Raw genomic sequence first — 15,816 nt, forward strand, 5'->3', positions numbered from 1 at the left:
TAAAACCTGATTGATTCTTAGACATTATCGTAGGAAGGATATGAGCAATTCTCAGAGTCATAACCTTAGACAAAATCTTGTTGGTGATATCACTAGGAAGTGTTTCAGCTGCTTAGATAAATAAGGATCTCCCTACCTGTTCCAATCCTTGTGATTTGTGAAGAAAAGAAAAAACCTCTTCTTTTTATTTAAGAGGCAATATATTCAAATATTAACTAGAGCCTTATTCATTAATACATCAAATATTTTCCATTCAGTGTATGGTACGAAGGTTTTTTTTTTTTTTTTGAAAATAAGTGACTATCTTACTTTTTTTTAGTATTTGGTGAAAAAGTGTTATATGGCAAAGAGTTATGTGAAGGCGGGTAGGTATGGAAGTTGGGGTTTTGTGTTTGCGGGGGAAGATTGGGTGGGTGAGATCAGACAATAAACTTGGAAAGTCATTTATGCAACTTGTTTTCCCTACTTCCATTAGAGTCATTTTTTTCATTTTAAGAAGCTTTTTTTTCTAGAGAAAATGTATGGACCAAACATAGAAAAAATGAAAAATGTATCAAACACATCATATATATGTCTAATAACTATTTTTATTTCTCTTAATATGATTTAAAATTTATTTCCTTCCAATCGTGCTCATGAAGTAGGAACAAGTACTGGGTAATTACAAGCATGATAGTATCACTTTGACATTAAGAATATAGAAGATATTTAACTCTTTGTCCAAACACAATTTTAATTAAGGAAGTATACACTGTTAACCTATTTTGGGGTTTCTTGTATGGTTTGAGATTATTTTTTTTTAAGAATTCAGATTTCTTTAAGAGGTATGAATTATAAATTACTCAAATATGAGTAATATCTTTCAAAATCATCACGTAAAAAGTCAAAGTATCATATTAAGTGCTTAAAAGCTATTTTAACTTAAAACACTTATAATAAGTCAATTCAAATTAAACCATACTCTAAATCGATTTTGAAGTAGCCATATAATCTAAATGGACAACTTAATAATTAGTATTACTACATATGATGTAGCCAACACAATTTATTTCTAACATTCATAGGTCATTATTATTCGCTTCAACATATATAGGTCACCTAACATACATTAAATATGATATCTTGCATACTGAAATAAGTAAATAAAACGCTAAAATTTCAGGAGTTTGTGAATTTTAATATGGACCAAACATAAAGGAACTAGATAAACAAAGTTTTTTTTCTGAGTTATTGATGGATCAATCTAAATTTTTATAGTCTTCTCCATTGAAAGCTTCATTGAGGAAAACTTCCCATTCACATGCATCATTCTCATGTGTAGTACATTGAGCAATGTTTCTCGTAGTATTCTCCTAATCATTGTTACAAACATTTAAAGTGAGTTGTTTGTGTGAATAATATAAAAAATAAAATTATTTTGATCGAAAATAATAAGAATAGAACTTTGGACTAACCTCCATGGAATAGTTAAATCCATTAACATTTGGAGTTATTGCATCACTTTGAACAGAAGGAGGATCATTATATTCATTGATGTAATTGTTGTTGTTACTCATGTTATTATTCCAATTTGAATGGGCATTCTCCCAACCAAACGAGGAGGCATTATTCAAGTTGTTGTTCCAAGTTGTATTGTCATTCTCCAACCCTAATTGGAAGGTATTGTTCAATTGTGTACACGAGACAGGCCTGAAATACAAAGAGAACATGTTCTTAGCTATCATATCATGTTAAACAAAAACAATACAAACATCAATAATAAAACATATTATTTTTGATTCGTTTTATATGATATTATTACTATTTTACTAGTATCCTTTATGATGATATTTTGATCTTATATAGAGTTAATTAATATCCATTGATCGTTAGAATTCTAATTAATATTATTATTCTTTTTCAAATATAAGAAATATTATCTTGTGAACAATATAAGTTCTCGTATCAAAAGTTATCAAAAGAAACCTTGTAGAATCACAAATATTTTGCCAGAAGTTGAAGAGAGAGTTGTCATTACTTTCACCACAAGTCATTTGTGCCTGCAAAAATGTATAAACTATTTAGTGAAGTACGAAGGGTGGGGGGGGGGTAGGATTTAACAAGGAATAATATTTCATGAATACAAATGTACCTGTGATTGTCCAAATATTTGTGTTGGATTCTGCTGGAAATCTACCATCATGTTTTGTTCTTGACTCTATTGCACAAATAAAAATAATTATATAAATTTTCTGTTTGAAACAAATAGCTTGAGTTCTTAAAGAGATCTTTACAAGGAATAATATTTTAAGAATGTTAATGTACCTGTAATTGTCCAAATGTTTGTGTAGGATTCTCATGGACATCTATCATTATGTTTTGTTGTTGATTCTATTATGCGAATAAAAAATATATCAATTTTTTTTAAAAAAAAATCTCTTTTTTTGGAGGTCCTAGCTACTGCATTTTTCAAAAGTATTACTTGCAACGGAATATAAGGTGACGAGTTTTGGCTTTGAAAAAATGTTATATTCCCATTTTGTGAAGAACTCGGAAAGGAAGGGCTATATGCGTAATTTCCAGAACTATTTGCTATTCCCTTCCCTTCATTCATCCAATCTTGAAGTATGCTCTCCTGGATATTTGAACTGCAATAATAACAAAATAATGACTCTAAAAGAAAAATAAAGAGATAAAAAAATTTTCTAAAGAAATATTATTTGAAAAAAAATAATAACATGTATGGATTAGTCCAATTATTAGTATCAAACTGGTGAGGAGTTGTTTGTTGTGCAACAAGGTCAACATCCATCTTTTCTTGTTTCTCCAATTCCATCTAATCAAAATTTATTAGACATAAATCAAAATCTTATTGATTATATATATATGAGTTGATTTGATGAACTATTTCTAAGAAAAATACTTATTTTCTTGAAATTTGTGATTTCACATTATTTTTTAATGATAAATCAAGAAAAATAGTTGGTGAAAAAACTAACTTTTCTAGCCTTGACTCTTTCGAGAGAGAGTTGTAAGTTTCTCTCACACCAAATGAGTTGATGAAGAGAAGGTCCTTTCCCTGGTCCTGGTTCGAAATCCCTGTGGAATCATATTTAGACAATTTAAATATACTATAATTTAAATGTCTAAATGAAAGATATGGCGATACTGTTGTATTCAACCTTGATGTTATAATTAAGATGAACTAAAAAAAATACTTGTGATACTGAATCAAATGACCTTATATTAGCATCCAAAATTTGCGATTCCAATGTGCTCTTCTTTATTTGTAGCTCCAAATTCTGGATCAAAGAATTTCAAGTTCAAATGAATTGATCAATTTCCTCATTGTCTCTAAAATGATTAATTAACATTTATTTATTAAGACTACTCTTACTTTTTATTTCAATGTCTCACTTAACTAACAAACTACTCCCTTCGGCGCATAATAGTTAATCATCCTTACAAAATAGTTGTCCACTTTACTAAATCAATAAATCATTAATTAGATTTTTATTATATTACCCTTCCAATTAATTCTTTTTGAAAGTGTTCACACTTGTTTATAAAATTTTCAAAAAAAATTTAAAGGGGTAAATTAGTAAAGTCGTATTCTTACTTATGATTTCTTAATGTATGTGTAAAAAGATAAACGATCAACTAATGTGAGGCGGAGGGAGTGCTAATTAGAATTGTACGGATAGATTGAAAAAAAACAACTTATAAAACATCAAATAAAGTTGTGCTCACCTCAATCCTGTAGAAATAGAGCACCAACAATAGGTTGAAACATCCAAAGGAAGCCATCATGAGATAGTTTAATTCATTAGTAATAGTCAATTTCACTTAATACAAAAGAAATCAAGTATGAGGCACTAGGTAGTAGTGTCGAATATTTTGATAAATTAAAAATAGTGCGACACTTATATTACATCACCTGTGTGAGCTCGCTCACATTTTTGTCTGAATCATGAAATAATGGAGGAGGCTTACCAAGATTCAATTAAAACTAATTTTTCTACTCCATAAAGATAAAAGTAAAATTACATACATCTTACTATTTTCACACTATAGTTGTCAAATTACATCTAAGCTTGCTGTTGTTGGTGTAACACTTATGTATATGCTCTTGCAAGTAAGTATGTTTTTAATGGTTAAAGCTAATGGACACTATACTACAAAATAAGTACCAAGTCTATAATTTTCTTTGGTCAAAATAGATTTTGTTAATTATGCTTTGACGGACCTTTTGATCTCTTTTCTTTAATAAGTGTACTTAAATATAAAAATAATAATATATGTATGATTATATAAATTTATAAGTTGGCCAAATTAATCTTATCTTCATATTCTATAATTATTAGTCAAATCATTTAAAACCTAAGCGTCTAAAATTTAAAATCAATTAAAAAGCACGAAATTATTACCCCTCTCCATTATAGATTTCATTTAATAAGCATTTTTATTTGATTGAATATTTCACTCATTTAGCCATAATATCTTTTCTAATCCTCATTCATTTTTTAGAAAAATTGAGCTTCTATTTGGTTCCATTTTCATCGTTCTTTAATCTCCTTGTACATATTATTTTTTTATTTACATTGTAAAATAATATTGAATAATATGTAATTAGAGAGAGAAAATAAATTAATCCAAAAATAAAGGAGTACGAGAAAGGTAAGAGATCAAACTGTTTATCAAGAAATTGTAGTTTTCGAGCATCTCCCTTGATGTGGTTCAATTGTCTCAATTTTGCCATCTTTTCCTTCAATAATATACCAAAAAATATATTAATAATGGTGGGTAAAATTGATCCCAATAATTAAATTTCATGGCAACTCTCTTTTAATTACACTCTTCTTAACTTGAAAGCAAAAAATGTTGTATTAACAAATTATAAATCAATTAGTATTTCATTAATATTGATGATGTCATTTTCAGAACCTTTTAATTATTATTGATTCAATTTTATTTGTTGGTTTGATTTTGTATTGACATAAAATATAATAAATTAAAAAATATTTTTTAATTTTGTGGCCTTAAACTAAAGATAAATAGAATGTGTTTAATATCCTTTATTTTGTGATTATAAATATGTTATGCAGAAAGTTAAAACAAAAGAGTTGTTGAAAAAGAAAAACAAACACTCTGATGCAAGAATTAAATGTTCCACGTCACTAAATAAATGGAATCCTGATCTACTTGTAAAATTTATACAATCTTCCCCCCCCCCCCCTCAATGAATTTTGAGTGTGAATTAGGCACATGACCTAACTTCACATGTTCAGTGCCAAAACCGATGTGGACCCTAGGAATAGGAATAGTTTCGGCGTGAAAATCACACTCTAGATCGGGTAGTGGAATTCGAGATAAAAGATATATGGATCTGGGTGTGGTGGTGGTGGGGAGAGGGGGGTAAATGAAATGCCAGATAAAGAATGTTCGGATGAAGTGGGATGATAAACGCAATCCCAAATAAAAAATGTCCACATCTGGGCGTGGAAGGGGGTGGGGGTGATAATCCTAATAAGATTTGAGCAATCCTCATTCCTTTGACTTTTGTGTTATGAATTAGACTCAAAACCTCACTTGAAAAAAATTTTCAAAACAAACTAAAAAAATTAAACAAATTGAAACGAGGAGAGAACAAAATTAAAATGCAAACTTTATTAATTTCACATTTATTTAAAGATTATACCAATTAATTCACATTAATAGAAATAAGACAATTCTAGAAAAATAAAAATTCCTACAAATATATATCGATAATAAATATGTAAAAGAGTAGAGTAAATTTGTAAAAGAGTAAAGTACCTGAACATCAGCCATGTGACTAACCCCACAAGAGAAAAAAAGTAAAAAAAATCATAAGTTAGTGCTACGGTAAAAAAATAATAATCAATTCTATAAATTTAAGATTAGTTCATGTACGTCAATCTCCTCTCAACCGGAAGCTCAATATAGTGCTGAAGCATGTCTTTAATTCTACAAAAGTAACAATTTAGTAACAAAATTAATCTAGATAATAGTTTTATAGATTAATACCTAGCACGATGTAACGACAATTTCTATAGGTATCGACTGTAAATATAATACCTCTTTTGGCTACAGAATTTACTGAGCCGATTAGCAGGCGAGAACGCGACAAACAACATGTCCACATCACAGCAAATTGCAATCTCTTTCGCCTTCTTTAGTAAACAAGTACGCCGCTTAGAAAATGCGACTTGACGTTTTGTCGTCTCTTACTATTTTCTTTATCTTAATTTTTCTACCCATCTTGAAGTTTTTTCAAGGGAGTCTTATCTCCCTTGAAAAACAACAACTTAGAGTGTTGTGTGAAGTGTATGAAAGTTACAATGACGGAAAGAGGAGGCTCCAAAGTAGCTAATTTATAAGGGCAAAAAGCTATTAAGGTCAAATATGAAATAAATAAAAAAAGTTGGTCAACCTAATTCAGATATGGTCGTGTGACTTTTGTTATTAAAAGTTAAATTATCATAATTATGAATTCATATTCAGATAGTATTGTAATCATTTAAATTTATTAAATATAAATTTATAAAATGATTTGGATTATATTGAATTCATAAATATATTAATCCAAATAAATATTGTGGATTGATATAATTGACTTAAATATTTAAGTCCAATAAATACGGATTTAACTGAAGTCTAAATTAATTGATTCAGGCTACATTGGATGAACCCAATTTGTTAAACCCAATCCCATCTCATTCTAGAGCCCATCTTGGCGCCACGTGTGCAGATGATGTGGCATGCCAAGTCAAATAACAAAACCAATAGAATCATGACATGTGTCAAAGATGACAAGCCCGCTCCATAAAGCCCAAATGCCATGTCACTTTAATCTGATTGGCTGAATGGAATCCTATTCCAATCGCAACTCCTCTATTCTAAAACTATAAATAGGGGTCCTCATAATTCAGAAAAGAGACAGAAAATTCTAAACAAGAAGCTAGAGAAACTCTGTGGTACAAACGCCATTTAATTCTCTACAAAGCTACAAGTTTAAGAATTCAAGCATTCAAGTTCAAGAACGATCAAGATCAAGACCACCGAATTCAAGAACAAGCTCGAAGCCCTTGAGTTCAAATAAAAGTCAAGATCAAGATAAAGTTCAAGTTCAAGTTCATCATAGATTCAAGAACAAGCTTTAAAGCCCTTGAATTTATATTTGAAAAGGCGAATTCAGAGGAATTATAGAGATTGTAACACTCGCATTTGAAATAATAAAATCGATTGTTGCTATAATTTTCCGTTCTTGATTATTGTTTTCTCGACGCGAATTTTATTGTCTACAAATTCTGGCACGCCCAGTGGGACAATCTCTACCTCTCATCTCAACTTTTCAAACGTCAAAGAATATCAAGATGACTTCCATGAACAACAACTCTCGATCAACCGCCTCTAAGGTCACTAGCTCCAAGTTCTCTACTGAAGTTGAAGACATCCTTGGTGTTACCTTTGGAAGTTTTGGAGCTGTTACGAGAAGCAAGGCTGCTACACTAGGACAACAAACGCTTCAAGTGTCGTCTGTGTCAACTCCTGTTTTTGGGTCTTCGACTCCAAAAGGAGCAAGTTCCTCCACAAATGCTCTAGAAGGAGGAAGTAGTGTTGCTGAAAAGATCAAGAAGACATTGGCTCTACTTGAGCAATCTGGTTCCAAGAACTCTACCACAAGGGAGAACTGTGATTCAACTTATGAATCATCTCCACGTATATCGCGTAACGTGAGTCCACTGAAAATTAACTTACGCGACAATCCATGTTACTCTCCTGCATCTCCGATGATCATGCAAACGATGGTGACTGCTGCTTCCTCTCCTGAGGAACAACTCGCAAATCTGACGAAGTTGGTTGAAGGATTGACGAAGCATGTACAACACCAAGAATCTCGAATTGACAAGTTGATGGACAGGATAGAAGGACTTTTAGATGGAGATGCGAGCCATGCACCTGGAAAGGGCATTGAAGTTCAAGAAATCGAAGATCCTGCTAAGAAAGCCCCGTTTGTTAAAGAGATGCCAGTTTCTTCTGAAGGAATGATCCCACTCGATCGCTTGAAGGAGTTTATTGAAGGCACTATCAAAGATAAGTATGAAGTCTCCACCAAGTCTTCTCATATGTATGCTAAGCCATACACTGCTAGGATTGATAACTTTAAAATTCCTGTTGGTTATCAACCTCCCAAATTTCAACAATTTGAGGGAAAAGGAAATCCAAAACAACGTGTCGCGCACTTCGTGGAGACATGTAATAATGCTGGAACATATGGAGGCTATCTTGTCAAACAGTTTGTCCGCTCTCTAAAAGGAAATGCCTTTGATTGGTACACAGATCTCGAACCTAACTCTATTGATAGTTGGGAACAACTAAAACATGAGTTTCTCAATCGCTTCTATAGCACAAGGCGCACGGTGAGCATGGTAGAACTCACGAATACTTGCCAAAGGAAGAATGAATCGGTCATATATTTCATAAATTGATGGAGGAACGCAAGCCTAAATTGCAAGGACAGGCTTAGTGAAGCTTCTGCAATCGAAATGTGTATTCAAGGAATGCACTGGGAGCTTCTATACATCTTGCAAGGAATAAAACCAAAATCTTTCGAGGATTTAGCTACTCGCGCTCATGATATGGAGTTGAGCATGTCATCTGCCGAAAAAGATATGACTATTGTCCATGATCCTCGCAAAGGAAGGGACAAGCAGGAACCCAAAAGATGGAGCAAGTTTCTGCCCAAAAATGAGAACAAAGAATTCATGAGTGTAAATGTGTCACCCGCAAAGTTCACCACGAATGAGGGCGTAAAACAAAATGTGAGAACGACTTTCCAAGCACGTTCAAAACAAAAGTCAACGCTGAGGGAGATGCAAAGAAAAAAGTACCCCTTCTTGGATTCTGACGTTTCTCAAATTTTTGATGAATTGCTTGAGTTAAAACTCATTGACTTGCCAAAGATGAAGCGACCCGATGAAGCTGGAAAAACTGATAACCCAAATTACTGCAAGTATCACAAACTTGTGAGTGATCCTCTTGAAAAATGTTTTGTCTTTAAGGATAGAGTGATGCGATTGGCTAACGAAAATAAAATTATCTTTGATGATGAGAAGGCTAGTTCTAACCAGACCTCTATCACGTTTGGGTCACTGGATCCGGTCCAAATATATATCTCCGAAAATCATGAAGAAGAGCCAGTAGACTAGGACGCTGACATAGATGATGATGAGGGTTGGATTCTTGTAACTAGGCGAAGACGCAACAAGTCAAACTTACGAAAAGAATTATCTGAGCAACCGGTTAGAGGAAAAATGGTAAAGAAATCAGAGAATCAAAAATCAATCAAGCGCCCCAAAAGGGAAAAGGTTGGAGTGCATCACTACCAAAAACCTCGACGTCTTGTGACTCTAGAGGAATTCTTGCCAAGCTCGTTCGACACAAAGTCTACTCAAGGCAATGTCGAGGCATCATGTTTCAATGTGGATAAAGAACAAACAATGAAGGTGTCTCCTACTGTAAAAGAAGGAATAACGAGTGAATCCTCACCAAAAGTGTCTCCTAGGGAAGAAGAAAAGGAAACAAGGGAAATCTCAGAAATGATGTCTCTTTCATCTTCTGAAAGATCTATTGAACTTTCTTCCCAAGAAGCACATGTCTGTGATACTAAAATCACATTTACGGATAACGATCTTCTATTTGGTGAAACATTACACAATCGTCCTTTGTATATGGTGGGTCATGTGCTAGAGAAGAAGATGAATAGAATCTTAATAGATGAAGGATCTGGAGTCAACATTTTGCCTATCAACACATTGAAGGAACTTAACATCACGACTGGGGAACTTAGTGAAAGGCGTCTGTTGATACAAGGATTTAATCAAGGCGGGCAGAGGTCCATAGGCTCTATTAAATTAGAGATCCACATGGGAGATTTGCGATCAAGCGCATGGATGCATGTGATTGACGCAAAGACATCATACAATATATTACTTGGCAGGCCTTGGGTACATGAGAATAGAATTGTCTCATCTTCTTACTATCAATGTTTGAAATATCTTGAAGGTGGAATTGAAAGAAAGATAGTTGCAGATGATAATCCTTTCACCGAAGTGGAGACACACTTTGCGGATGCGAAATTCTATATGAGAAGTTATGTTGTTAAAGGGGTCAAATCCAATGACGTCAAATCAATCAAGATTGATAATATCATAAGCAAAAGAATTGATGCAGCTATCGAAAAGGTGAAAATTGACACTAAAGACTCTTGTCCCATTCTTAATGAAGAGAAGATCCTGTCTTCAAAGAAGAAGCTGACTTCTAGGCTTTGCTATGTTCCAAAAGAGAAGAAAAAACAAGATCAACCATCTAACCTTGAAGAAAATGCGTTAAGAGGGATAACTCTTCCTATCAGACGGATTGATGCAATAAACTTGTCTGCAAAGTTGCCAGAAAAGTCAGTCACTCAAGATCAAGTGCTAGATATCGCTCTCCCTACAAAGCGCACAAGAGAAGGTTTTGATCCCAATGCCTACAAGTTATTTGTAAGGCAGATACAACCCTAGCGAGCCATCAGCGCTAGGGAAACTCCCATCAGAAGATACAACTAGGAAAGCGCATGAAGGCCTAGGTTATAGCCAACCGCCGCCAATTCGCATTTCCATAAGAAGGGCCAGTAATAATCATATAACTTTTGAAAATGACGTCACTGCTCCCAATAAAAGGCTTTCTGTCTTTGATCGACTTGGTGAAGCGACAACAAGAATTTCTGTGTTTAAGAGGTTCGGTCCTTTGAAGAAGAATAACAAGAACCTGAGAAGTTAGTTGAAAGTTACAAAGCCTACTTCACATTTGATTCGAAAGGATTTCAGAAGTTTGATTCCTTCTAGGATGAGGCGACGAGTGGAACTTATGGTTTCCTGTAAAGAGGAACTCAAGGCAAAGGTTCATACTGTGGTTTACACCAAAGAGCGCGAGGAAGATGAAGAAAGTGTAGGTTCCTCAAATCATGTTACCATCCAAAATAAGTACGATTCTTTGCCTCAAAAGAAGATTGTGGAAGAGGTAGAAGATATTGTCTCGTGTTGTCATATATCAGTCAATGACAATGATCCTGTGAAAGAGGAAGATGCTAAAAATGCTCCACCAGAACTTGAAGAAGGAGTAAAGATCACAATAGATCCTTTGAAGGAAGTTAACCTTGGCACTGATGAAGATCCGAAGCCAACTTACTTGAGTGCGTTTCTAGAAATTGATGAAGAAGTCGCTTACATGAATATACTCAAAGAGTATAGAGATGTATTCGCTTGGAGTTACAAAGAAATGCCTGGATTGAATCCTAGAGTAGCGGTCCATCAATTGGCAGTCAAAAATGGTTCTCGTCCAGTTAAACAAGCTCAAAGACGTTTTAGACCAGACTTGATTCCGTTGATAGAAAATGAAGTTAACAAACTCATTGAGGCAGGCTTTATTCGTGAGGTCAAATATCCTACATGGATTTCAAGTATTGTTCCTGTGAGGAAGAAGAATGGTCAAATTCGAGTTTGCGTTGACTTTAGAGATCTCAATAATGCATGCCCTAAAGATGAGTTTCCTCTTCCCATTCCAGAGTTGATGATTGATGCCACCACTGGTTATGAGGCAATGTCGTTCATGGATGGTTCTTCTGGATATAATCAAATCCGCATGTCACCAAAAGATGAAGAACTCACTGCATTTCGCACGCCAAAAGGTATTTATTGCTACAAAGTGATGCCATTTGGTTTAAAGAATGCTGGCGCCACATATCAAAGGGCTATGCAAAATATCTTTGACGACTTGCTCCATAAAAATGTTGAATGTTATGTTGATGATTTGGTAGTAAAGTCGAGGAAGAGGGGTGATCATTTGAAAGACTTAAGGATGGTGTTTGAGTTACTCCGAAGATATCAACTAAGGATGAATCCATTGAAATGTGCCTTCGGAGTTACTTCCGGCAAGTTCCTTGGCTTTATTGTGAGACATCGAGGAATTGAAATTGATCAAGCCAAAGTCGATGCAATATCAAAGATGCCTGAACCTCGAGATATTCATGAGTTAAAAAGTCTCCAAGGAAAGTTAGCCTACTTGAGAAGGTTCATCTCAAATCTAGCGGGGAGATGTCAACCATTCAGTCATCTCATGAAGAAAGGTGCTCCTTTTAATTGGGACCAAACATGTAGCGAAGCCTTTAAAAGTATCAAATCGTATCTAGCGAAACCTCCGGTTTTGGCAGCCCCTATACCTGGAAAACCATTGATACTCTACATTGCAGCACAAGAAAGGTCTGTAGGAGCCCTGTTAGCTCAAGAGAATAGTGAAGGCAAAGAAAATGCTCTTTATTACTTAAGTAGAACGATGACGCCAAATGAGCTAAATTATTCGCCAATTGAAAAGTTATGCTTGGCACTGATCTTCTCAATTCAAAAGATAAAGCATTATTTTCAAGCTCATGTTGTCCTCCTTATTTCTAGAGCAAATCCCATCAAGTTTGTGATGTCAAAACCTGTCCTTAGTGACCGACTAGCAAGATGGTACCTCCAATTCCAACAATTTGAGATTGTGTACATCCCTCGAAAATCCGTGAAGGGACAAACACTAGCAGATTTCTTAGCAGACCATCCTATACCAAATGATTGGGAGTTAACTGATGAGTTAACTGATGAGTTTCCTGATGAAGATGCGATGTTAATTGAAGTTCAACCTCCTTGGAAAATGTACTTTGACGGGGCTGCACATCGCGGCGGAGCTGGTGCTGGCGTGGTGTTCATCACTTCACAAGAAGAGATTCTACCATTCTCTTTTACTCTAAAACAATGTTGCTCCAATAATGTCGCTGAATATCAAGCACTAATACTTGGACTTGAAATGGCCGTTGACATGAAACAATTACATTTACAGGTCTTTGGTAACTCTCAATTGGTGATTAATCAACTCTTAGGAAGTTATGAGGTAAAAAATCCTGAATTGCGACCTTATCATGATTATGCTCAAAAGTTGATAAGATGGCTTGGGGATGTAACCCTTCAACATGTGCGTCGAACAGAGAATAAGAAATTTGATGCATTGGCTACTCTAGCTTCAACGCTAACCCTTCCTGATCAAACGCAAGTAATTGTCTGTCAAAAATGGATAGTACCACCGTCAAATAAGGAAGAATATATTGAAAATAAGCTTGATCATATCGTCGCCATTGTTGAAGCTGCGAAGGAAGATTGGAGACAAACCATCATTGACTACCTATGTTATGGGATACTTCCATAAAATCCAAGAAGAAGGACTGACGCACGTCGTCGTGCACCTCGTTTCCTTTACTATAAGGATAACATTATATAGAAGATCATTTGAGGGTATGTTATTACGATGTTTGGGAGAGGAAGAAGCGATTCAAGCTCTGCAAGAAGCACACTCAGGAGTATGTGGATCACATCAATCTGGACCAAAACTTCATTTTCACATAAAGAGGATGGGGTATTACTGGCCAACCATGGTGAAAGATTGCTTATATTATGCCAGGAAATGCGATGCTTGTCAATTTCTTGCGAATTACATTCATCAGCCACCCGAAGTATTGCACCCAACCATCGCATCTTGGCCATTTGACGCTTGGGGACTGGATATTGTAGGACCATTACCAAAGTCTTCTGGTGGACACTTGTACATCTTGGCCGCAACTGATTACTTTTCAAAATGGGCTGAAGCTGTCGCTCTTAAAGAGGTGAAGAAAGAGAATGTTGCAAATTTTATCCGAGTAAATATTATATATCGCTTTGGCATCCCTCGCTATATAATAACAGACAATGGCAAACCATTTGATAAAAAGTTAATTAACAAGATTTGTGATCTTTTTTACTTTAAGCAGCGTAAATCTTCTATGTACCATACTGCCGTTAATGGTCTTACTGAAGCATTCAATAAAACTCTATGCAACCTGCTCAAGAAAGTTGTCTCCAAATTCAAACGGGATTGGCATGAAAGAATGGACGAAGCTTAGTGGGCATATAGGACAACATATCGCACACCAACTCAAGCAATACCATATTCACTTGCTTTTGGAGTTGAAGCAGTCCTGCCACTCGAGCGTCAAATACACTCCTAAAGACTTGCTATTCAAGAAGGGCTCACTGAGGAAGAAAATGCTCGATTGCGTCTTTCTGAGTTAGAAGCACTTGATGAAAAGAGGTTAGAATCCCAACAAAACCTTGAATGTTATCAAGCTCGTCTATTTCGTTCTTTTAATAAGAAGGTTCGCTTGAGGTGCTTTCAAGTTGGAGATCAAGTTCTCGCGGTAAGAAGACCAATCATTACTTCGCACAAGTCTGGGGGCAAATTTACCTCCAAGTGGGATGGACCATATGTCATACAAGAAGCATATTCAAATGGTGATTACAAGCTTGTTGATGCTGATGGCTTAACGATCGGTCCTATTAATGCCAAATTTTTAAAGAGATACTATCCTTGAAGGAAGATGATGCTCCTTAAGGTACGAGCCTAAACTGCATGCTACTCCTGGCCCGCAAGAGTATAAACTGTGTACGGCACAACCACAAAAAAAAAGAATAATCACTCAAATCCCCAGAACTACGTTGTGACTTGATCCTCTTTATTGAGGTACGTAGGCGCCTTAGAACCATATTCTAAGTTCAGTTGCATGAGTGTCAAAAAATAAAAATGTTCCCACTTAAATTCAAAGAAAAGTCAAAGCGATATGCATATTATCTTTTGTCTCATCAAATTTTAGACTTGTATGAAGTATTGATGGGTGTATGGAAGGGGCAAAACCTTATAAAATATGAATCTCTTATTAGTACGGTGGAAGTCTTTAAATTAGATCAAGTATGAAAATTGGAGTCTTTATATTCTTAGAGTTTATTATTTGAAGTATCCAAATTCTCTAAGTATACAGGTTGAAGTATTCAAATACTCTAAGTATGAAGGTAAGACTTCAAGTATATAAGTAGAAGTCTCCAAATGCGTATCTAATTGAATTCCATGCCTAAAAGGTGCGGGAGATTTGTCCCTTTGCACCTTAAGCTAGCTTTGTTGCGGATTATCCCTCAATAGATCTTTGAATTTCTATGTTTCAAGGTGGACAAACTTGTCCCTTTGCACCTTAAGCTAGGACTTTTCACGGATGTTTACTTAAAAGAATCTTTTTAAATTTTCATGTCTTAAGGTGGAAAATATTTGTCCCTTTGCACCTTAAGTTGACTTTTCATTGGTGTATATTTAAAAGGATCTTTAAATTTTTCATGCCTTAAGGTGGACGATATTTGTCCCTTTGCACCTTAATCTAGCTTTGTTGCGAATTTATCCTTCAACAAATCTTTAAATTTCTATGCCTTAAGGTGGACAAACTTGTCCCTTTTCACCTTAAGCTAGAGTTCCGACGGATTTATCTTTAAAAGGATCTTTAAATTTCCATGCCTTAAGGTGGACAACATTTGTCCCTTTGCACCTTAAACTGGTTCACGGGTTTATCCTGTCTCAAGTTGGTTAAGCATTCAGGACCTTGTAACACCTTGAGTTTATCTTCAAGGCGGGAGCGTTACACGGTATCCTATTAAAGCTTCAAGTTGGTTAAACATTTGGAACCTTGTAACACCTTTAGATTATTTTCAAGGGGGGAGCGTTACACGGTATCCTATTAAGCTTCAAGTTGGTCAAGCATTCGGGACATTTTAACACCTTGAGTTTATTTTCAAGGCGGGAGTGTTACGCGGTATTCTAGTAAAGCTTCATGGTCAAACATTCAGGACCTTGTAACACCTTGAGGTTATCTTCAAGGCGGGAGCGTTA

General features: G+C 35.0%; 1 protein-coding gene across 1 annotated transcript; it reads right to left on the reverse strand.

Moving 5' to 3' along the window:
* Positions 1-1,238: 1,238 nt before the first annotated feature.
* LOC107024797 (rho GTPase-activating protein gacU-like) lies at positions 1,239-6,134 on the reverse strand. The gene is made up of 11 exons (XM_027918330.1): positions 6,076-6,134; positions 5,911-5,964; positions 3,730-3,736; positions 3,198-3,281; positions 2,718-2,815; positions 2,462-2,627; positions 2,305-2,370; positions 2,132-2,197; positions 1,966-2,039; positions 1,455-1,689; positions 1,239-1,352 (listed from the first exon to the last, which is right to left on the reverse strand). The coding sequence occupies exons 1-11, from the start codon at positions 6,132-6,134 to the stop codon at positions 1,239-1,241; spliced, it is 1,023 nt and encodes a 340-aa protein (XP_027774131.1).
* Between the last annotated feature and the right edge of the window lie 9,682 nt (positions 6,135-15,816).

The sequence above is a fragment of the Solanum pennellii genome, chromosome 7 (assembly GCF_001406875.1).
Source record: "Solanum pennellii chromosome 7, SPENNV200".
NCBI classification, from domain to species: Eukaryota; Viridiplantae; Streptophyta; class Magnoliopsida; order Solanales; family Solanaceae; genus Solanum; species Solanum pennellii.

Coding starts and splice junctions, on each gene's coding strand:
- LOC107024797 (XM_027918330.1), bottom strand. CDS start 6,134: ATGTTGTTTGTCGCGTTCTCGCCTGCTAATCGGCTCAGTAAATTCTGT. Junction 2,198..2,304: donor AAACATTTGGACAATTACAG/GTACATTAACAT, acceptor TTTGTGCAATAG/AGTCAAGAACAAAACATGAT. Junction 1,690..1,965: donor AATATTTGTGATTCTACAAG/GTTTCTTTTGAT, acceptor TTTGTATTTCAG/GCCTGTCTCGTGTACACAAT.